Genomic DNA, 24,526 nt, shown 5'->3' with positions numbered 1-24,526 from the left:
TTTTTGAATTGGTTTGTATGGATAAAGGTAAATTGATGTAATGTATATGGTAAATGTTTAAATGCATAATTGCTATGGATAACTTAGAATGTAAGTATGAGTAAGTATAATATGGTATGTATAACTGTTGTTGTGTATTTTATACAGGTTGTTTTTTTGGTGAAAAGCACCTTAGCTTTCCCCCTACAAAACAACTTATAAAGAGGGGAGGTGTTACATACAGCACTGATGTTACCTGTCTGTCATGGGTTTGGAGGGAAAGTTCCATCCTATGGGGAGTGGAAGGCGGGACATCAGGAGGAGGGGCTGTACTGTATAAATATGTGATGCCTGTGTGGTGAGAGGAGATGCTGAGAGACACTGGGTTGTGACGAAGCAGCAGCTGGGAAGAAGAAGCTGTTGTGGGAGTCTGTGTGTCAGACAGGGTACTACTGTGTGTCAGAGTACCAACCTGATAGGTTTAGGTGTCTGTTGGTTAGCCAGAACTGATAGGTTCAGGGTCTGTGCTTCAAGTTAAGGGTTCTGGGTGAACCAAACTGTATGCTTGTATGAGTGAGAATAAGCCACGTTACTTTATTTTATTCACCTGATTGTTTTATTTTCCCTGTGTGTATTTGAATAAACCTTATTCTTTTTATTGTTTAAAAATCCATCCCTGGTCTGTGTGACTTCTTATAGGGAATGGTTGGTGGCAGCTTAGTGTAACTGTGTGGCAGATCCCAGTAGGTCTGGGTTTGTCACACACCGCCCCCTAGAGTCGGACATGACTGGACTAACAATGTCAAGGGGAACCTTTACCTTTACCTTTAGAGAAATGGAACCACTTTTTTTGCCCCCCAGGCTGCATCTAAGCTGTACTTCCGATTGACCAGACAGAGCTCTAGGTTATGGAAGGGAGTGTTTCTCAAATTTTTGAAGGAGGATTTTCTAAGATGAAAATAATAGGTTTTAGGTGATACAGGTGAACAGTACAGTTTTCTTGCTGTGGACTTCGTGCAAAATTAGAGAATCTAGGTTGGATTTGGATGTAACAGGTGTGCTATTTATAAACCTCCATGAAGATTCCTAGTCATCAGTGACTGCTGTTATTTTTTACGAGTAGTAGCAATCATGCTTGTGATGCGGAGTTTTTCTTTCAAACAGGGCTGTAGGTATCTCCGGATGTTACACAGAGGAAGATAGGGACACTCATGTGAAATGTGTAAGGAGTGTGGCTAAGCAACATGAGGGCTGTAGTCAAGAAGGTACGGGTCAGGCGACCCAGAGATATAGTCAAGTACAAAAGTGAGAGCCTTTGGCCCTTCTGTTCTGCTATACTGTGCCTTTAGTAGTACATGTAAACAATGTAATAAAGCGCAAACATAAACATATTTATGTTTTAGATATGTTTTGAAACTTCTCTTAGAACATAAGAATGAATGATTTGAAGTTAAAATGTATGTAAAAGTAATACTCTTTGACCCTACAGCTCAGAAACGTCTAGAAACTTTTATTAGAGAATAGAATTGGGTTGGTATTGTATTATGTTGATATTGTGACCCAGGACAGGCTGGTAGATTAGGGTTCAGATTCCCACTTGGCTGTAAAATATACTTGGTGCCCTTGGTGCCAGGCACACACTCTCAATCCAGCCTACTTGATAGGCCTGTTGTACAGATGATATCGGAAGGAAGAGGATTCATTAGAGGATTGGTGGGATAGAAATATGAGGAATGCATACAGGCATTGTGCATGCTTCGTACAAATATTGACAGCAAATGCTGCTTCTCTATATGTACGCATAATTATTTCTTAAAATGATTGTATGCAGTTAACACTGTTGGGAAGACTTGTAGTGAGCGCAAAACATTTTGGGTAGTTTTCTGAAAATTGAGACAGTTCTTTACAACATTTTTCTGGATACTCAGTTCCAAATAGATAGAGCCAACATGTGCTTGGCTTAGGGGCCATCTGTCGTGTTCTTTGTAAGCAGCTTCTGGAGACTGTTGAGTGTGTAGTCCATCAGTCTTTCCTTAGCATAGACATCACTGCAAAGGACCCTGTTTGTCAATAGCACAGATGCAGTGAAGATTTAGGTGCAGTGACGCTCTGGGTGGGCGAATGTCTTTCATCATGTGAAGTATATATAGGAAGAAACATTGAGCCTTTTTCTGCTTCAGACTGCAGGAATCATCTGCACAGGTCTCCACATTAGAGAAGGAAGCTGCAGAACTGAAAGATACAGTTGAACAGTTGAAAAGAAAAAACCATGTGAGTAACCATCCAAGCAAATGTAAACTAAAAATAATCGAACTGCTGCAAGAGCTCTATGTATTACATAACAGTTCAACTTTCTTCTTATCCTGTCCCTATCTTTTCTTGGATACAAATGGCCATGCAGAAGGGAATAAATTATGGTCCTAAAGTGTTGTCAGTTCAAGGGCCTTACTTGCAGGAGTTATTTCTTCATGGACTAACGGTTCTACATCTCAGTTCAAACATACATACAGTATTTTAAAAAGACCATCTATGACACACTAACACATGATTGAACAACATGAGATGAGTGCTACAATAGAGTTACTTCTGATACAATTTTTTTCATTGAGAGTGTAGTTTTCTTCCACTGTGTTGTAGCAAATGGGAAGTTCATAAGGAAGTACCGTATTTTTCGCTCCATAAGATGCACCTTTCCACAAGACACACCAGATTTTTAGGAGAACAGGAAAAAATAATTTGTTTTCTTCTCCTAAATTTGGTGAGCCTTATGGAGAGGTCCATCTTATGGAACACACCCTAGGACCCTTTGGAGGCTCGCCCTGCCCCCCCGGGGGGTCAGAGGGGGCGAAATCGCCAGCTTCTGGGACTTGAGGCTTGGGAAGCTTCAGAGGAGTCCCAGAAGCTGGCGATTTCCGCTCCTCTGGCCCAGCAGGGGGGGGCAGGGTGAGCCTCCAAAGGGTCCTAGGGTGTGTTCCAGGACGCTTTAGAGACTCACCCTGCCCCCCTCAGGGGTCAGAGGGAGCAAAATTGTCACCTTCTGGGACTCTTCAGAGGCTTCCCAGGCCTCAAAAGACTTCCAGAAACTGGCGATTTCGCCCCCTCTGACCCCCCGGGGGGGCAGGGCGAGCCTCCAAAGGGTCCTAGGGTGTGTTCCATAAGATTTGCCCTGTGTGTGGGGGGGAGCATGGCAAGGGTCCTGGGAGGCTCCCTTGGACCCTTGCCATGCTCCCCCCACCCCCCACGGGGCCAGGGGAGGTAAAATCGCCAGCTTCTGGGAGTGTTTGGGGGCTCCCCAAGCTTCCAAACACTCTCAGAACCTGGCGATTTCGCCGGCGCTGGCCCCTGTGCGGGGTTGGGGGGCGTGGCAAGGGTCCTGGGAGGCTCCTTCCAACCCTTGCCACGCTCCCCCCACCCCCCATGGGGCCAGGGGGGGTAAAATCGCCAGCTTCTGGGAGTGTTTGGAGGCTTCCCAAGCTTCCAAACACTCCCAGAACCTGGTGATTTCGCCAGCGCTGGTCCCGTGCGGGGGTGGGAGGAGCGTCGCAAGGGTCTGAGTAAGCTTCCAGGACCCTTGTGACGTTCCCCCCACCTGGAAGCTGGCGATTTCCCCGGCGCTGGCCCTGTGGGGGGTGGGGGAGCCTTGCAAGGGTCCTGGAAGGCTCACCTGGACCCTTGCGACGCTCCTCCCCACGGGGCCAGCGGCGACGAAATTGCTGCCTTCGGTCCATAAGACGCACGGACATTCCCTCCCACATTTTGGGAGGGAAAAAGTGCGTCTTATGAAGCAAAGAATACGGTATTTACCATGCCTCAGGTTGTTCAGGCTTGCCCATGCACAAAATTTTGTTCCATCAAATGTGATCTGGAATTGGATTCCAACACACACAGCTTTCCAGGGAGATCCCAGAGTAAAACACTGAGTTTCTCTGGAGTGGAACGAAGATGTTCTGGATAAAGGGTTTATATAGCAGGGGTCAGGGACCATCTCTCAATGGGGACCAAATTTCCTCTTCCAGTATAATGCCCACTGACATCCTCAGGTCTCGTAAGTACACTCCCTATTCTCTCCCATTCATTCTGTACATGGAGCAAAGCATGTCAGCTACCAGATTCTATCTTCTTCCCTCTTTCTGCATGTCAGCCAGAGCTGCTGCTAGCAGAATTCCAGCTCTCCTCATATTAGGAGTTTCAGTCTCAACCTCTGTCCTACCCTTGTAGATCTTTGCAGCCCTAAAATTTAGGAAAAGATTCGACATATGCAAAGAAACTATACTTTGCAGTCTTAGAAGCAATTGGATTCATTGGTTACCTGGAACGCTATCGGAACAAGAAAATGCCACAGAGAGCATGGGAAACATGGAGGAGAAACCTTAAAAATATGCTCAATAGAAAACATGTTAGAGTAGAAGAGGGCCAAACATAAATGAGCGCTGGGAGCTACGTGCCAGCCATTTTGGGGGCAGGCTTGTTTGAAAGTAGCATTAAAAAGGGACAGGAATGATACAGAAAGAATTTGGAAGGGAATACAGTGGAGAGATCTTAGGATATGAAAAGTGAATGAGGGACTGATTGCAGGAATATTCTTCAGTAAGGCACCATAGCTATCTGGCATTGGACTGACAGCATCAAGTGTGTGAAGTAGACTGAAAGTGCTATGTACGTGTGCGTGTGTATGTGCTCACTTCTGCAAAGGCACACATATGTGGAATCAGTGAAGATAAAAAGAAAAGCAAATGCCTTAAGATAAAGTAAGCCAGTAAAAGCCATCTGAGGGACAGGAGGTAAACAATGTAGGGTTTGCCTGCAGTGATAGTAGGGATTGACATTATGTGCTTTTAAAAAGTGATGATCTTCTTCATAAATACTTTGAAGGGGTAGGGTGAAGAAGGTAAACAGTGCTCAGTTGTTCCAAGAGGAAGAACAACAAACAGCAGATTTCTGTTCTAACAACTTACATTAGGTTTAGGATATATTAAGTTCATAGCAGTTTTTAACCTTGTCCTGCATTTCCTTGGAGAGATGGATAACTTGCTGCAGGTAAAGTTTTTTGGCACCTTCCTATCAATATTTGGTTTCTTTCAGTTGTTTATTTCCAACAGGACCTGCAAGAAAAGAACCAGGAAGCAACAGAAGCTTTGATTTCAGTAGAAAAGTCTTATGAAGGAAAGTTGCTCTCTTCAGCTAAATCAAAGGTTATATTTTCTGTAAATTCCTTGGTGCTTTGTACCATGTAGCTGCATTATAGATTTTTATACACCTGTAATTCTAAGTTTATAATTCTGTAAGCTTTGAATATCCTAAAGAAAGCTACTACCTCAATGAAGAAGTCTCAGAGTTCATACATTGTGTAACTGTAACCCAGGTTGGTCAACAAAGGGTTACTAAAGTCTACCTGATAGTTTTTGCCAGAAATAGGAACAGAGTAGTATGGAGTAAAGTGACTCAAATGTCCTATTCTTTAAAGTGCTAGAGTATATTGTCCTTGGTATTTTTTTATTTTTTCCCTTTAGGTTTTAGAACAAGGCTGATAATTAAGATTCTTGGAGGCTTAGTAGTGAGATGATCTGATTACCTTAGGATGTTTGGAGCTTTGGCTCTTGCACATGCAAGAGTTCCATAAGAAAAAACACAAAAAGCCCAAATGCTCTCTCCCACGCTGACAGAGGGTGGCAAGTTTTTTTTTGCTCCTTCTGCTTTTTCCCTTCACTGAAATCATGGGGGAGTACAGAAGAACAGCCAGGGGCATAAGCAGGCTTCTTTGTTGTGTACCCTTGCTCTAGACAAGATGGAAACCATAACAAACTAGTGAACAAGTGTAGCAATAAAAGAGAGGGAAACTGACGTTTTCTGGCAACAGAATGGGTCCTGAATACGCCTAGGTAGTTAATTTCAAGTATCTGCTGAGTGGTGTCTGTAAGGTACATGGATGTGTCTTATATTTTACACTTGACTTGTAGCATGCAGAGGTTTCCAAGTGGACAGGCAATCAAGGGGCACTGATAGTAGACTTAAGATCCCTGCTAAGTAAAACAAAAGGGTCAGGCACTTTGCAATCTGCATAACGTCCCTCTTTGTCTTCTCAGGAGGCTTCAGAGCAACAGTTTGGAATTATTCAAGAACACACAAAGAAAGTGCTGTTGTCTCTCTTCCCACAGATCCTTTTAGATGATCAAGAGGTAGGTAGCTGTTGCAGTACGGCTGGTGGGGAGGGGCAACAGGTTGATCATGTGTTCTGGCTCATTTAAAGTCCACCAGTAAAGATTTCTGACTCCCAGTTGTTTAACAATAACAGCTACAAAATGACTCCTCTCCGTGGATTGTACTGTTGAAATGAAGAAAGCTTGGAATGGATCTTTTTATAGAAACAATAGACATTCTATTCAGAACAAACGCCTGGGCTGGGAATTCTTTAATCTCTAAGTATTTATGTAATTGCACCAGGCTCGATTTGGTATATCGTGGGAAGACAGTTAACAAGCAGAGTGGATTCTGCAAGCTGCACGGCCCATTCACCCTTTGTGTCATCATAGATCTAAAATGAATAGTGTTTAGGAAGTTTCAGATGTAAAAAGTGTGAGGAACAAATGGGGAAAGTGTACAAAGAAAGATGAACTCATTTATTCCATGTACAATAGGAGCAAGCAACTTGTGCTTTAGATCAGTGGTTCCCAAACTGGTGTCCCAAGATGTTCTTGGAGTGCAATTCCCAAAAGCCTTCACCATTTGCTGTGCCGGCTGGGATTTCTGGGAGCTGTAGTCCAAGAACTTCCAGGGACCCAAGTTTGAAAACTCAAGGTTTAGATACTGTTAGACTCATATCCTACCTCACCAATAGATGTGCTAACTGCCACTGATGGAAATTGCAATCCAGCAACATCTGGAGGGCCACAAGCCCACCTCTGGTGTAGAAAATCCCAGATTAAGCCCCTGTGGGTTCGGTTTAAAAGGAACTCAACAAGACAGCTCATTAAGAAAATAGGCTTCTGTACCACTAGCCTCCTTGCCATTATCATACAAATGAGACAAAGAGAGGAGGGTGTTCTGGTCGGGATTTCTGTATTTGTGCAAAATATCTCAGTGCAAAGGACTGTCTTTTCCATTTATGAGACAAAGCACACATACGTTGCAAGCACAGAAGGGCTTTCAGATTGGTCAGAGGTCCAAATAATCCATCCAGGGCCTCTGATGTGTAAAAATCCATGCAGCCTTATCTCTGCACAATTTATACAAGTTGCACAAAGATTGCTCTTATAAATGCAAGAACCCTTAGTGAGAAGGCCAGAAATATCTTCTTACAGGGGAGCAGAAAAGTTCTAGTTATGCACCAAGCAAGGAGTTGTATCCCTGAATTCATACCACATCTCCTGCTAGAAACTCCCTTCAAAAATAAATAAGGTGCAAGCAGATCGTGAAAATTCATTAACCTAGTTTGCAAACCTGTCCTTAGAAAAGTAAAGGTTTGTTCATTTAAATTGCTGTTCCTGCATGAAGTAGGTGGGAAGCTACCATTCAAAAAGGGACTCCTATGTACAGAGCAAATTGTTTCTCTTCTGGCTGTGAGTCGACTGACAGATATGGGGATTTTGGGTGGGGGAGGAAAAGGAGGCTGTGATGAGATATGTCTATCAAAGTTGAGAGCTGCTGCAACTATGAAAAAGGTATTTATAAGCTCCTATGAACGCTGGAAATTTGGGGTAGAAGCTTTTTTAAGTTAAAGAGAATAGAATACTCTTCTAAACTGAGTACCTTGTTTGTTTACTTTCAGACTTATGATGAATGGCTGCAGCAGTTTAAAGAGAAGGCTTTGAACACACTGCAGGAGAAGGGTGCAAAATCAGATAGTGTACGTATTCCTGTAAATTAGTGGCAGGGAATCTCTGGCCTGTGGGCCAGATCCACCTTATCAGGATTCTTCACTCTGTGCATAGATTCTGTAAATGTGTGTCTTGCATACGTGTACATGGTATTCAGCAATATAATTGCATGGGGATGGTTGGTTGGATGGATGGGTGGCAATTTATGAATGTGTCCCTTTTTTATATATGAGTGGCCTCACAATTTAGCACTGGCTCTTTTTAATGTAAAAGGGGTTGGGTTGATCAAAATATTAATTGGTTGATGATATTAAAAGTGAGTGCTGGGAGTCATGGACTTGTACTTTCCCTTTGTAGAATGAGCACTCCATATGTCTGAAGAAGTGGATTTTGATCCATGAAAGCTCACATCAGCACAAACTATTAGCGTTTAAGATGCCACAATATTATGCCCTTTGCTTTTTCTCCTTCTGTTTCTTTCCCTCCCTTTAATTTCATCAATACAATATGACTCGATCACCATATTTGAGGCCCGTTTCGGCTAATCCATTCCCCAACTAGATTGTTTGGGCATTGGGCATGTGCTTACCCTCTAGAATGTGTATTCCCTTGCAAGTGTATTATACCTGCACTCTCATTTAGGCACATTGTCATCTGTGGTACATATAGGGGATGGGTTTGCTGACCTTTGAGGCTTCTGTCAACTCTGCTAATGATTTTGTGGCACAGAGATTCTTCTAAAAGCGTGTGAAATTTGCTTTTAGGGCACGGCAGTTTCTTTGAAAGAAGCTAATGAGTCACTGAGCACACTACAAGCAGAATGTGATCAGTATAGAACCATTCTTGCACAGACGGTAAGTGAAACCAGATATATCTACGACATCAAATACATTGGTTCCAATCCTCAGTGTTACGTGTGCCGTTGGATAGAATTCCCTCCTGTGTAGCTTCCCCATTGATGTAACTAAAGATCAGCACCTCGCGGGGAGGTGTCTTCATCCACTGATGTACATTGAGAGGACCATGCACATGTATGTACACACACATCACAGAGGCTTTCGAATGCAGGGGGGCTTTCAGGCACACAAAGGAGCTTTTGAATTAGGCTTGTTCTCCAGTAGACCATATTTCACTTCTACAACCAAAAAAGGGGTGGGGCAGCAGGTGCTGTGGTTTATATTTAGCAAATAGCTCAGTGGATTGATCTGAAATTTGGTGGTGTCAGAGAGATAAATTTGAGTTTGCCTAGGCTGATTTTGAGTTAGGAGATGCAGGACATGGCTTATGTATAGGAGTTTAGAATGTGATGAGTGTCTTCCAACATTTGTACAGTTTCTGTAAAAAAAGGAAAAGATACTATAGACTTTCTTGGGGTTGGGTTTTGTCAGCCAGTTTCTCCATTTGTATTGGGCCTTTTGAGAAATACTTGATGTAGCAGAAATAGAAGATTGTCCAGAATAAGATTTACCCACCCACCCCGTAGCTGTATCACATGTTCTTGCCCTTCTTCTTTTTCTCCTTCTTCTTTTCCTCCTTCATCCTTCATTTGTGTTAGAAGTATTCCTTTCAGAGAGGAAGGATCAGCCACCATGTTCTGTTGCTGCCAAGGGGTCCCCTGAATGTATTCAAAGTCTTTTATGTTCTTTAGGGAAGCTCCTTCTGCGTCCCTCGCAGTTTTTGCCAAAAATGCTCTTTCAAAATGCATTTTTGTCTGAGGTATATAGTAGCCGGCTGAGTAGCTCAGGGATTTGAACATCTATCTGCAAAGCCAGAGGTTGGAAGTTGAAAGGCGTTCAATTTAAAGTAAACACAGGAAAGAAACGGAACAGGAAAAGAATTTGTGGTTGGTTACGTCATCTATTTATTTATTACATTTCCACCCTGCCTTTCTTTTAGTGAGTTCAAGACCGTGTACGTGGCTTACCCCTTTCCCACTTCATCCTCATAGTAGCAATCCTGTGTGGTAGGTAAGCTTGGGAGAGTACGACTGGCCCAAGATTACTCAGTGAATTTCATGGCTGAGCGAGGATTTCAGCCCAGGTGAAACTGTGGAATGTTTTCTCGGTTGGTAAGCATTCTCTTGGAAGGCCAAGTCCCTTGCACTAAGTCCATGTAAATGCTGCTTCATGGGAACTTCCCTGAGACTTCAATAATCAGTCCCATTTTTGTGAAGGCTGCGTATCTGTGGGCACAGGAAATGTCCTCAGCAGTTTATAATTAGAAATGGAAAATATTGGTTTCATCATTCTGTGTAGCAATACACATTTCACACTTCCTAAGGCTGTTCATGCAACAAAATGCAAATTGCCTCAGAAATGTACATTTCCAACACTTCAGGAAATAAAAGTTTACGTGTACCGATATCCACATTTTAAAAATGTTTATGACAATGAAAAATGCACATGAAAACACTTTAGTCAGTATAACGTACATTGAAAATATTTACATTGGAAATGTGTTCCAAAATATCATTCAGAGGACAGAGCCTGGTACTGCTAGGATGTTTACAGAACTTTAGTGCTTTATGTAGAGTCTTGCCATTTCCTGCCCATCCTGGCAAATGAGATTGTCCTTTTGTTTCATTCAGTGCTGATGAGCTGAATCAAAGATCTCCAAGTCTCTTCAGCCATGGTGGAGTGCATTAGAGTTGTTTTTGATCTGTGAGTTTTTATCACCCAGGTCTCCCGTGGGCACTATCATGCATTCCAGGTGCAGCACCCCCACCTCTGTGTACAAACAGATCGGCTTCTAGATCTGTTTCTGTCTGGAATTAAAGTGTTCTTTGCCAGATAAGTGCCTCCATCAGTCTTTTCCTTCAGTGACAAGCCTACCCCTTGGATGGACATGGTTTTTAAAGACCTCAGTCAAGGGATCTTTCTGCCAGGAAGAAAGCATTGTTGGACCATGATAAAATCATTCTCTTCCATGGACAGAGGCTACCCCACTCACCCAAGCAATGGCGAAGAAGATAGAGAGCCTTTGTCTTCCATGGTGTTGAGCCAGAATAGTTCAAGATCTGAGCATTATCTTTTCTTTTGCAGACCACTTTTTCCTAGCAACTAGTGGTAGTCAATGTCAATCTTTATTTGCGGCCTCCGACCCAAACTAGTGATAGTCAGTTCTTTTGTATTCTAGACTCGTATTCCAGGGTTTTCCAAGCTCCAAATATAGGTAGTGTTTTCTCCTAATTCAGAGAGGTAAGCCAGCCTAATTTGTATGGGTTGTGGGTGAGAATTAGTGGACGGAGTCACCCACTCAGACGTGACTGGAGATAACATGTCCAGATAAGTCCAACATTTCTTCTTTTCCTGCCCTTTCCCCTCATGTTTTGCTGTTGTCTCAAACCTATAGGAAGGGATGCTCAAGGACTTGCAGAAGAGTGTGGAGAAGGAGGAACTGGTATGGGAAGCAAAGCTGTCGGCATCAGAAGAAGCGCTTAAGAAGGTAGTTGCTGAAAGAGTGTATAAACACTTCTTCTTACCATCTTCGTGCTGTGATAAACTGATTGACACTTGCATCCACAGCACCAAAGATGGGGAATGTCAGAACAGGGGATGTTTAAACAAGGTGCAGCATTTTACTGGCTATAGCTTACATGGTCCACGGTGGCATAGAGCCAGAATTTGTCAGATCTACTTCTCACCAGTTATCACATCCTCACTAGGATGCACATGATGAAGCCTCAGGGCGTCTGGGTTTACTGGGTCCTCTGAAGCCTTTGCCTGTCATGTGGACTCTCCTTGGCATCTAGGTGTGAGGCAAACGGGCAGTTGCTTAGTAGGCCATTACCTATTATCTCTTACATTGCTCCTCCTTGGTGTCATGACTTGGTATTCCTCCCTCCCAATGCCTGCCAGGGAAGTAGAGGCCATCGAGCTCACATGGAAATTCAGTGCAGCTGCAGACAATGCAAGAGGCCATACTGCATGTGATAGGCAGTGCTGGAAGCATGAATAGCTTAATGCAGAAGGAATACATACTTACTTCCACCTCCATTACACGAATGCACATTCCAGTAATGAGGACAAGAATGAGCTCTGTCTCTTCCAGCCCAATCTATGGTTAATTTCTATATTTTCTGCTTTAGAAGATTGGACCAGATGGACATAGGCTTGGCCAATGTGTTAACCATCTTCTGGTATCCTCCTTAATGGCATAGATCAGCGGTCCTCAACCTTTTTGGGACTGCGGACCGGCTGAGCCTCCGAAGAAGGCGGGGGGGGCGTAGGTTCATGCGCACTCTCGGGCACATGGGCAAAGTGGTGGGGGAGTACCCGCCAGTGCTGACGTAAGTGCTCCCCCACCCTCTTGCGCATGCCCACCCCTTCACACGGGCACTCAGACAATGTGTGAAGGGATGGGGAAGTGCTCACGCCAGTGCTGGCACGTGCACAAAGCAGCTGTGGGGATCTAGTTCCAAGGAAGGAATCTTGTTTCTAAACCAGTGCCTGATACCAGTAATGGGCTGGATGAGGGCAAACAAATCCAGACAAGACAGAGGTGCTCCTGGTCAATCAGAAGGCAGATGAGGACAGGGATACAATCTGTGCTGGATGGGGTTACACTCCCTCTGAAAACTCAGGCTCACACCTTGAGGGAAATTCCTCTCTGAGCCTGATGGCCAGGTTTTGGCAATGGCCAGAATTGATTTTGCACAATTAAAACTGGTGCGCCAGCTGTGCCCATTCCTTGAGATATCTGATTTGGTTACAGTGACGCATGCCTTGGTTACACCCACTTGAATTACTGTAACAACCTCTTTGTGGGGCTGCCTTTGAAGATAGTTCAGAAACTTCAGCTGGTTCAAAAGGTAGCAACTACTGACTGGGTCCAGTTATAGGGAGCACATAACACCCTGCTACAATAACTGCACTGGCTACCAGTCCATTTCTAGGCCCAATTCAAAATGCTGGTCATTATTTATTAAGCGCCATACAGCTTGGGTCCAGACTATCTGAAGGACCAGTATCTCCCCATATGTGCCTTGTTGGTGTTTAAGATCATCAGAGGAGGCCCTTCTCTTGGTCGCATTGCCAGCACAGGCACGGTTGATGGGGACACAAGAGAGGGCCTTCTCTGTGACAGCTCCCAGGTTATGGGACACTCTCCCTCAGGAGATCAGGTTGGGCTTCTCCCTTTTATCCTTCCGCCAACAGGTGAAGAACCATATTTTCAGGCAGGATTTTAACAAACATGATTCTGTCCTCTTTACGTTAGGATAATTTTTAATATTTACCTGCTTTTAATTATTCCATTGTACCTTAATTAGTGTATAGTTTAATTGTTTTTTTAATGTTTAACGTATTATGTTTTTAATTCTATTTTAATATTGTGAGTTGCCTTGGTTCCCCTTATTGGGAGAAAGACAGCCTATAAATCAAACAAACAAACAAACAAACAAACCAAACAAACACACTTTCACATGCTACTCTTTCATCAATGCAAATTATGTATGTTCAAGAGGCTCTCTCGGCAATCACAGAAAGGACACAAATTACATAAAAAGAAGCCTCTTCTATGTTTTTGGCCTTTTGTTTAAACACAACAGGCCCATTTCTATTTTAGATGGTTTTTGTAAACTGCTCTAGTACTTTCTTTAAAAATGGATCCTGTAAATGCTACACACTAATTCTCTAATTTCTTTCTTTCTGGGTCTCATGACTTGTGCTTTAGTCTCAAGATGAAATGAAATGTCTTCAGGATGATGTGGAGAAGTTCAAGATGGAACTACAGAAAACAGAGAAGGTATGGGAACATTTCATGACTCTGGAAGGGAGAATTGGAGACATCAGCTAAGTGGGAAGTGGTCTTGAAATGATTTTAGACTACTGCTTTCTGCTCTAATGGGCAGCAGCTCTCCAGGATCTCAGATGGAAACCCCCCCCCCCCCCCATTTGCTATCTCACCCTTTGCACTGGAAATGCCAAGGACTATCCATGGGACCAACATGCAGATCATATGCTCTACCACTGAACTGTGAGACTGTCCCAAAGTAGCTGAACCTTTTTTGCCGGATTGGGATTAGAGCAGTAATGGTCCCGCACCAAAGGGTTTAGAGACCTTGTACTCAGTGTTACTATTCAAAACTGCAAAATATATCTACTCTGATTTGGTAATAGAAAAGTTCCAAAAAAAATGTTTCAGATGTAGTTCCTGAAACAGTGTATCAAAAGGAAGAAGAATTAAGTCTAAGTATTTTAATGCTCTTCCTTGGGATGTAGGACATGAAATCTACTAACACAAAGGACATTGGAAACATGGCTGGATTATAGGAATTCCAACCTGGTCCCATTGTATTAAGAACAAGGAGGATTTTCCATGGTAGCCAGGGATGTATCTCTACCAGTCAAAATAAATCTTTCTAGTTTGCAAATATGAGGAAAATATCTTCTGAATGACTTGCATATTTTTCCTTCTTTAACAGTTAAAAGAGTACACTTCTCTTTTGGAAGCACAGTTGGAAAATCATTTGGCAACTTCAGATTCTGAACATCAAAATTACACAAAAGAAGTTGAACATGTAAGTGTTTTGACTCTTCTGGAACAAGTAGAGCATGAGGGGGAGAATTTGGAACACTACACAAAAGCCAGAGGCTTAGGTAGAGTACGCTGTCTGTCCTTCTCTAAAGGAACCCTTGGATGAGCTATTGGTTATAACTTTTCTACATTGTCTTGTCCTGATGGATATGACAGAGTGTGGGTCTTTTCAGCATAAAGGTTGTAGCAAAGTGTTGGGGTTTGTATTCCACCATTGGTCTGGGCCAGACCCAAAATATGGATGGAACGAGAGCCAAAAGAGGCCAGAATAATTTGCTTTGATACATCTCCCCATTGCATAGGTGCCACCACTACTACACATAATTTTAGCCTAAGAGTCCTCAAAGACACATAGGCTGAAATCTTGTTGCGCAATTACACAAACAGCCTGACTTTTAAAAAAACATTCAAAATGCACAAAAGTGAAGTAAAAAGTGGCAGCATGTCAAAAAGATGAAAATCACTTTTCACATTGTTACTCTAATTCAAAAAGCATCTCTCCAAATATCCAAATGCATGGCTGGTAGTCTGCACAGTGAAGCAATATCGGTAATAGATTGGATAAAAGGGATCAAAATGATCATACATTTATCTGATTGTTCAAATCCTTTTCGTCTTCATCTAGGGATTTCCAGGATTGATAATTCCTGTCTTGCTGATGTACGAAGCACAGGGATAAGATCCTTGTCCAGAAAATATTAGTAATCCTCAGTAAAGGCAGGCAGCAGTAAAAAAAAGCATTGCATTTCTTGATGCTTTGGTTGGGTTTATTAGAAATTAAGTCTCTTATAGTGTTCCAAGACAGTACAGTACTTGGGAACAGTCCACTCCATGTACAGTAGAGTCCCTTTCTCCCCACACTCTCTCTAGCAAAGCGAGGGTATCCCCCACAAATCTAAGATAGATGGGTTTGTAGGGCAAATATATCATCTGTGGAGTGTTTTCAATGTGTTCTCTTTGAGTGCTGCTGATTTTGTTCTTAAGACTAGGGACAACCAAATCTTTGACTGCTCCTTGTTAAAAATATCAAGTTGCAACTCAAATCCCCATGCTAATTTAATCCAATTATGGATCTTAGAGACCCAACGTTTTATAAATCAAGAAATAAAACCACCTATCTTATTATTATTGATAGACAGGTTGAAATCCTGTTGCACAATTATGCAAGCAGTATAACATTTAAGTGCAAATGACATCTAAAAGATATCACAGCATACATTGTTTGTTTGTTGCATACCAAGTTGTGTGGCTCCGATAGTCTACAGAGATTTCTTAACTTATACCAATTCACCTCTGAAAGTTACACGATTTACATAACTACATTACAGATTTAAACTAATTTGTCAATTGTATGGTAAATGGCTTTATTTTTCTATCTTCTCCTCCACATCTTCTCTGGCCCACAACTACTCTGCATATTCTCCCATTATGCTAAATCCAACCAATTTCACAATGCCATTGGCTTCTGTCTACACTTCCCTCCCTCTCCTCTATGAGCTGCACCAACTGATAAGGTCAAGGACCAACTGATAAGCTTAATTGTTGTAAGTTGCCCAGAGACCTTTGGATAGTGTGGGTGGCATAGAAGTTAAATAAATTTTTTTAAAAAGGGAATCTGCTAATTTAGCAAAGGACTGGAAAAAGACTTGAAGCTTATGACCATGCTGTCAGTTGCACCTTTTCTTGTTACAGCAGTTGTAGCTGGGAACACTTCTTCGTTATCTACATTTTGGTCTCTTCCCTCATTCTGACTAGACTCTTCCCCTGGAGTTGACCTGGGTTGAAAGGGTCTTCTAACAGTCATACAGGCACACCAATTCCTAATCCTGAAGCAAGGTCAGGCTGAGAATGGGGTCATACCAATCTAGTGCTCTCCGTGGACCTTTCACAACAACGTTCACATTCAAGGGTGCATAAGCCCCATGTTAGGCACCTGAGGTACGGCAAAGCAAGCTGAGAGAGAAGAACTGTCTTCATGTCATCTAGAGAGTTTCATGGCTAAGTGGGAGTCTCTCTCATTCTATACTCTGCTCCTAGTCTGATATTCTGACACCTGCGGTAACTTTTCCAGTGATGGATACTTGTGTTCCTGTCTGGTTATGCAGCTGTTATAGCAAGTAGGCAGTAAGAAGAGTAGGAGACCCTCTGCTGTGTGACTACGTTTCTCTCTCAATTCTGCAAGACTTGGGAGCTCAAGCTATCCTATAAAACATGTATTTTTTTAGGGTAAAGCTGCCAGTTACAAAACTAGATTCTTGCAATATTTTATAATGTTTCTTAAAATATTGACAGTCAGTTTACAGACATGCCAACTGCTGGCTCTAGTTCATGATAAAACTGGGTGCCAGATATTTCTCCAAAGCTAACAAAGTGTTACGATTTTGATCTCCAAATAAGTGTGCCTGTATATCCATCTTATGTATTGTTGATGTTGTTTAGTTGAGAGAGCTGCTATCTGAATCCCAAAACAACCTGGAGGCAACAAAAAAAGAAGCACTAAAGCAAAGCCAGGAACTTGTGCAGGTAAATATTTACATCTTAATTGATTGTTTCTGAGGTGTTTTTTTTCAGTAAAAAAATATAACATTTATAGACTGTTCATAAAACTATTCATAGTGAACTCTAACTTCACCACTTGCAAACAAGATCAGGAGCGGTGTTCACTGTCCTCTAAAGAAACCTAGATCTAGTTTTCACAGGGAGAGTGAGTCACTTCATGAGGGCTCCACGTAAATAACAAAACCAAGCACCTCCAGATAGCTAAGCTTGAATTCTTCTATCAGACATTTAATCTTTCAGGTGAAAGGAATGTTTTTGAATAAAAATGTACTCGGCCCTGTGGGCTCCTGGCTGAAGTGGTGTATCCCACATGTAATTTGACCATTTCAGCGAGGACTAGGCCAGAATGAGAAGTAGTTGGCCCAGAGGTCAGTTGCTCGGTTGCAAAGACATGGAGCAATTTCTAGTTCCTCTCAATGAGCATTAACAAAAATAATTATGACAGCTCTGGACAAAACATTTCTGGGTACCCAACTCAATGGGTTGAACTTGAAAGCATACGAGTATGTCTACCAGTGATTTTTGTAATCACAGAAATAGTGCCCACAGGATCTTATTGCTAATAAAACTGACAAAGAAGTGAACCAGTCTACAGTAGAACCTCCTTATCTGTGGATTTGGTTGCTGTGATTTTAATTATCCGTGGTTTACCACAGCCCAAAATTGCTAAGTGGAAAATTCCAGAAATAAACAATACGTATGTAAACAATTATCTCTTTTAAAAATACATACACAACAATGATGTGATTTAGCTGGCTTTCATTACAGTTTATGTTTGAATCTATTTTTCTTTCCAAAAAGAAGGCCCCAAGAGCTAACAACATAGTTGAATGTCATAAAACTGGAAAACGAAATAATAGGAAAATTTATGCAGCAAATTCAGTTCAGTCCCTAAAGGAAAGATAAGCAGTGCAATGTCACACATTTGAACACAGAAATAAATCATACTGGGTGAAATGGACCTTACACCCAGACAAATGCATATTGGATTGTCATTTGAATTAATAACCAAAATACAACATTCCTGCACTTCAGATCAGTAACTATAGCACAAACATTTAAATAAGGTAGCTAGCAGTAATTAGATTAGACTGCCACAGCACTTTGGAAGCACTCACTGTAACTGTTAATATGATAATGTAGGTTGCTGAAAGCCACTCTGTCCCCAAATGTTCTTTTTTATTTCAAAACACCCCTGTCACTACACATTTGAAATAAGTGCAATGTGAGTCTATTGCCCTTCTCCCATAAGTAGCAATGCGAAAAGAAAATTCAATTCTTCAAAAAACCTCCAGTTTATGAATGTGGGATATTCTGCTTCTGTACCCGCAATTCAGAAAGCCAGGAAATGGTCCAATATTTTCTACATAATATTGTGACCGTATTGCCAGCAGGAAAAAGGATGCCAGACTTTACATAGCAAAGGAGAGCCTGAATGTTGACAACACCAACAGCAGCAATCAAGATGGTCTACAGGATACCCATTTCTGGTCACTATAATTTACAGTTGTTTCACGTTCTGGGATTTTCCCTTGCTTAGTGTCACTCTGTGAATGGCAGTGACGTGAGCATAAGAGGATATCCTGTAGACAAGCAGTTCCTTTTCTTTACCACAGACCCTTTTTGAATATCTTTTGTTGCCACAGACCACTGTGCTTTAAGTCAAGATTTAAAACAATAAAGTTTAGGTTTTGCTATTAGTTGCGAAACTTCAAAGAAGCCCTCACTGCATATTTGTTATATCCATTGTTATATATTGCAGTCTTCTTACCTTCCCAAAGTTCATGCTTCTTACTTTGGAAAAAATTGATGCTCTTTGTGGTATATTCTTTATGTTTAGTATTGATATTGATGTCTTCTCAGTTTTGACAGTTTCATGGCCTCGTCTCATAACACAACACATACTGTGGTAGTTGCTTATCTTCAGGACCTGTACACGTGAAGCCAATCAACAGATATTCCTTTTTTAAGATGACTGGAAGGAGCTTCATTTTGCTTTGAACAGGATGCACCCTCATCAACATAATCAGTTCTTTTACGTTTCAGATTCAGCCAGCAATCCATTCTGAGCCTCAGCCAAAATGAATTGTTACAAAATTCACTGAGATAATATTGCAGACAATAGCCAAACCGTTTTACTAGCAGAAATTGAAGAAGAAACATTATCACAAAGTCCGTCTGAACATTGACTGACTCTTGACTCTCTCTTCCCACACCTTCTGACTCTCTGCACAGTGGCAAGAAATGTCACGTGCTGTCTCTCATCCACTCAGCATCATTCACTTGCATGTTCTCACCATGTGCAGAAACATCAGTTACTTGCTGTCAAACAGTTATTTTCATAACCAATTTTTACTTTTGATTGTTTTTAATGGAGGCGGTTGGTTGGAAAAGCCAGGTTTTATACAAATAAGCAAGGGAAATTAAAATTTTGTTCTACGTTTTTTTGTTTGTTTGTTTGTTTAATGTGTTCTTTCTTTCTTTCTACTTTAACTGCAAAAGATCATGACAGTTCTTTCTTTGCAGACCCCTGGGTGTCTTTGGACCACAGGTTAAGAACCTAGGTTGTAGACTATCTTGATTGCTGCCATTGATGTTGTCAGCATTCAGGCTGCCCTTTGCTATGTGAAGCTTGGCATCCTTTTTCTGCTGGCAATTCAGGCACAACATTGTTCAGCAATATTGGGCCATTTCCTGGCTTTTTGAATTGTGGGTACAGAAGGGCAATATCCCACATTCAGAAACCAGAGATTTTTTTGAAGGATTGAATAGACTTCTACATTGAACAGAACGGACTGTGCTACTCACTGGGCTTGATGACGTAAGCAGATCTTTTGAAGAATTAACAAGTCTCCTCACATGTAGAGTAATAAAGTCTTATACTCTGCTTTTCTGTTGTGGTTTTTGACATGCTTATTGATTTTTAGGAATCTTAGTGTGATAAGTTTTTAGAAAAAGGGTATACAGTGAGATCTTGATATGTTCTGCAGTTCTACACAAATCCAGGAAACTGTGTAATAAATAGCGGTTTCCACATCCTGGAGATTACAGCTGTTTTTATCATTTTTCCTATTTCGAGGATGGGCTTTAAAAATATATGCCCATAGTTATGGGTAATACTTCAGTATCCCTGCAGGAAAAATGTATTTTACCCCATTACTAACAGGGAGAATGTTCTTATTGGTACTGTACTTATAAATTTTATGATTCTGTTTTTTTCTGTGCTATAAAGCAATGTTTTTAAACTTGTTCAGAAATAAATAGGAGTGAGGAATGAACAGTCAGATGGCCACATTTGCTAACAAGATCAAATTACTCACCGTGGCTTTTTATAAAATCACATCAGGACAAACTCCAAAATAATTTACCCAGTTGGAATAGACATTAAAATGGCAACTGCAGTTCAGTGTGTATGAACAATTGTAAAAGCATTTAAACTGTGACAAAAGAAATATACAGTGTACATCCTACATATATGCCACATTTAGAGCTAATGGGTTCTGAACTTGCAAGATTCATGGTGATGATTGAATGGGGAGAAAGAGAAGAGGAAAATACTGCCCACCAGATTGTCTCTTCCCACAGCATGAGTAAAATGCAGCAAAACGCACACATTCAAAAAGCTGTGGTTTTGTATAACTAGGAGCCTTTTCCTTGGAAGCATGCCAAGGGGAAGTGCAGTCAAATAATCTAAAGGCTTAAAACTGCTATTTTAGGAAATGACCGGTTCTTTCAAGAGAACAGGGTGAATCTGTAACAAGGAGTGCCTCTCCCAATGTACTTCTGATTGGGACCTCTTGCTTCCAGCTTAACACAATGGCATGATTGGTGATAAATACCCAGCAAATTATTTTTGCACTGTAGAGAAACAAGAACAAATTGCTCCACCTCTGTGTTGTGGTCTCACTACATAAATGGCAGGTTTCAATTAACATTCAGTGCTTTTTTGCCATCCTAAGCTTTTGTCTGTAACTTAAACTGGAAACCTTTATGGGCTAGAAATTTTCAGAGTGGAAAAAGTAAGGTAGTTGGCAGATTCAACCCCCTTTTTATTTGCATCATTAATATGCTTAAAATAGTTAAATTTAACTTTTCCTGCCTTTATTTAATCTGCCATCCTAGATCTTTCGGCAGTGCCATTCTGGCAATTTCTTCTTGAAATGTATATATTTTTTAAAAGCCTGATGACTTCTTTTCAAGATTGTGGCTGATTGCAACTCACTTTTCAATGTTTTGAAATTGCAGGCAAAGGATCTGGTGAGCAACTTGCAGTCTGAACTAGGGAAGCTAAGACTTGCCGGAAGTACATCTTCCTCTGCAAACGAGGATGTTCTTCAACTCCAGGTAATAACTTCTAAAGTGCATTATTATTGTTGAATTCCTAACTGGAACACTCACACTCTGTATTCTTAAAAATATTTGTTACCCTGAGAATAAAGCTTGCTTTTATTGCCAATTGCAGAAAACACTAGACAAGGAGAAAAAGTTAACAAAGGACTTGGGATGTGCGGCTACCAAATTAAAAGAGCTTTTAAAGGTGACCCAAGAGCAGCTGGCTAAGGAAAGAGAAACAGTGACAAAGTTACAAGAACAGCTTCAGGAAAGGGTACCTGATTCTAATTTCTTTCCCTGTTTACTGTAACAAGGGAGGAGTGGCCTGGCGCCATTAAGATGGCATTGACTCCTGTTAGAACAGAAAGCAGTTTCTGCTACTGAAGATCTCAGAGGATAAAACTAAACACAAGAGGAAATACTGTTCTAATCTGTTTTGGTGGCAGCCTCATCGTTTTTACGACAGTTATCCAGAAGATTATCCAAAATAAACAACTATATTTGAATTGGCCATCTTTGTAATCTGAATTCAAAAGCCACATTGTTCAAAAACTAGCTTGTTTGATCTCCTGGGATCTTAGAAGTAGTGCCCAGGTATAATTTTGGGGTTGAGAAGAAGTTTAGAGCATGGACTTCTTCCCACAAAAAATTTGATCTCATGCTCCCCTCATGAGCCATTGGGGGTGGGAGGAAGGACACTTCAGACCACGCAGTTTCCAGACTTCTGAAATCATGATCCATATGGGCTTATCTATGAACCATCCCAGTTTTGCTATTCTTGTTCAATATAATATCCAAACTGAAAAGAAGTCATACAGAGCTTTTTGGTTGGTCCTAATAATGGTACTGTCACACTGATGAGTTGAGTGAACTAACATGACTACAAGCACTAGACCAACTGATTTATCAAGCTTTCATATTTCTTTCATGAAAAAAAGGAAGACTAATTGGTGTCCTTTCACTATTTAAAGTTTCTCTTGTTTAACTCCTTAATGATTGTGTCTGACTGCTTTGAGTATAGTAAGAAAATACAGTACTTAATGTATGGGGGGTGGAATGAGAGAGAGAAAACTAGACATCTACTCACATATATTTTGGGCCTATAAATAGAGATGAGCACTAACCTCGGTTCAGAGGTTTGTGCCAGTTTGTACGTGCAGCACCACAGGTGCTGAATGTTCCCTTCCCCTGCTGGATCCCACTCGCCCCCAATACCAGCCAGTGCTCTCCTCCTCCTCTTTGGCTGTTCGACCAGTCTCTGGCAGGAGCACAGGATTCCCTGCCCTGCCTCCTTGACTGATCGCCCACTCAGACAAGGAGGCAAGACAGGCAAAGCCATGCTCCTGCTGGGGACTGGTCAAACAGCTGAAGAGGAGGAGGAAAGGAGCAAGCGCTGGCTGGTGAGTGGGTCATTGGCATACGAACCGGCACGAACGTCGGAACCAAGCCTCGTGCCCTTCTCTACCTGTAAATCATATAAGCGACACTATATCCTATCATCCCTAGATCAGTGTTCCTAATTTTGATAGTGCCTTGTACCTCTTTCCTATCTATAGACGAAGGAAGATATTCACAAAATGACAAACAGATCTCTCTGTTTCAAACTGTAACTCCCAGTTTGTCTGTACAAACAGATGCACACACTCTGTTCTAGAAAAGAGCTTGAATCATTGCGATTCAGTGCAGCTTGTTCTTACCACTGTTTCCAAAATCTTACAGAATCTTGCTGGTAGTTGCAGGGAAATAAGCTACCATAAATATTCCTGCCCATGTCCTTTATTTAATTTAACCTCAAATATTTGGTCTCAGTTACTTCCTAATGGTAATGAGGTTGCAGCCTCACCTGTCACACAGTTACCAGACCCAACACATATGCTCACTGTGCTTGGGAACTGTAACAAACTTAGTAAAACATGTTTTTATGAGTTTCTAGAAAGGTGTCTCTTGTAAACTGAGACTGTCTAGGTTAAGTAACATACTTTTTATTCTTCTTTAGGGAGAAAATGAAGACAATGCCAAGGAAGGAACATCTGTTTGACAAATCCAGAATCAAGGATACGCTCTTCACCTTACTAAATGCCTTATACATTCCTAAAATATGCACCTCTTTACTATAGAGAGCAAAACAAGAGGAACAACACAGTAGTGACCAGAAATGGCCTTATTTTTTTTAAAGCAATAAAGGTGAAATATACAGGAATTCAAAGTATACATAGAACTGTGTGCTTGTGTGTGTAAAAGCTACATTCTTTTATTAATTAAGATTTCCATGGTGTAAGCTCTGACCAATGTGGAATCTGAAGCTTTTCCCTCAAGTAGTAGAATATGGACATACTCTGTGCACTTTGTTTAATGTAATTCTTTTCTCACTTCCATGAGAGGTGGCGGAAGTATGACATGCAACTACAGTTTGCTTGTGGCTTGGCTTTGATCTTCGGGGCAAAAGTATTATTGGAATAGTGATAAGTGGATGGTAAAACTGTGATTATCAGTGCAATTTAAGTTAGAAAGGATTGCTATGAAGCATCATAATTTGGAGAATTCTCATGGGGAATTTAATCTTATGATTTTAGTAACTATCAAATGATAGGCTGTGGAGCACTTAGCTTTACAAAAATATACAAGCTGGACCATATCTTATTTGAATGGAATACCTTCTAAGAGAATCTGTAATAGAGTTACAAGAACAGGAGAGTATCTTCCTTCAAGTCACATGTAAACCTTTTTCTACCACCTTCAGCTTTTATCAGCAACATTACACTGTGGCAAATCATACCCCAGAGCATGTTCAACGCAAGAGGTTAAAAAGATCTCAAGACAGGTAATAGATAGCCATTCTTTAGCAGTGGCTGTGCCTTCCAGTCCACAAAACAGAATTAAGAAAATAGAGCTCTTGGAGGCTTTTAGCCCCAAAGTTAACACTTTCCCCCCACAACCACTAGAATTTAGTGCTGTCATCCTTTTTTCAAGCCTGGATACCCATAGGAGACATGGCATTAAGGTTTCATCTTGAACTCTTCTTAGATACAAGTTAACTGTAAATTTCCACATTATAGATGCACATGATTTTCATGTGCAACAAAATCCACATTAATGATATGCTTTGGTTTTAGTTTTATTAGAGGTGGGGAATCAATATTTGAGGTAAACAGAATTCTTGTCTGCATTGTGTGTGTTTGTTTGTCTGTGGAAGCATGACTACGAACTCATCTCTTTAAATTCTGAGAACTCATTTTCTGAAGTTCTCTCTCTACCTTTCACATTAAAACCAAATTTTATGCTTCCTACATGCATGAAGAAATGTA

At 41.3% G+C, this 24,526-nt stretch overlaps 1 protein-coding gene across 2 annotated transcripts in view; it reads left to right on the top strand.

Annotated features, from left to right (window-relative positions):
* Nucleotides 1-23,439, top strand: part of RRBP1 (ribosome binding protein 1) — an 82,773-nt gene extending 59,334 nt beyond the window's left edge. The window contains exons 11-22 of one of the 2 annotated variants that reach the window (XM_020814587.3): nt 2,160-2,250; nt 5,079-5,171; nt 6,063-6,155; nt 7,745-7,822; nt 8,558-8,647; nt 11,145-11,237; nt 13,467-13,538; nt 14,218-14,313; nt 16,770-16,853; nt 21,135-21,233; nt 21,352-21,495; nt 23,218-23,439. In XM_020814587.3, coding sequence (XP_020670246.3) covers nt 2,160-2,250; nt 5,079-5,171; nt 6,063-6,155; nt 7,745-7,822; nt 8,558-8,647; nt 11,145-11,237; nt 13,467-13,538; nt 14,218-14,313; nt 16,770-16,853; nt 21,135-21,233; nt 21,352-21,495; nt 23,218-23,259 — 1,075 coding nt within the window. In that variant the 3' untranslated portion in view covers nt 23,260-23,439. The remainder of the gene's footprint in view (nt 1-2,159; nt 2,251-5,078; nt 5,172-6,062; nt 6,156-7,744; nt 7,823-8,557; nt 8,648-11,144; nt 11,238-13,466; nt 13,539-14,217; nt 14,314-16,769; nt 16,854-21,134; nt 21,234-21,351; nt 21,496-23,217) is intronic. The other variant, XM_020814588.3, reaches the window with a different exon arrangement.
* The last annotated feature ends 1,087 nt before the right edge of the window (nt 23,440-24,526 follow it).

The sequence above is a fragment of the Pogona vitticeps genome, chromosome 4, assembly GCF_051106095.1.
Source record: "Pogona vitticeps strain Pit_001003342236 chromosome 4, PviZW2.1, whole genome shotgun sequence".
NCBI lineage: Eukaryota > Metazoa > Chordata > Lepidosauria > Squamata > Agamidae > Pogona > Pogona vitticeps.
This window is presented reverse-complemented; position numbering and strand designations above follow the sequence as displayed.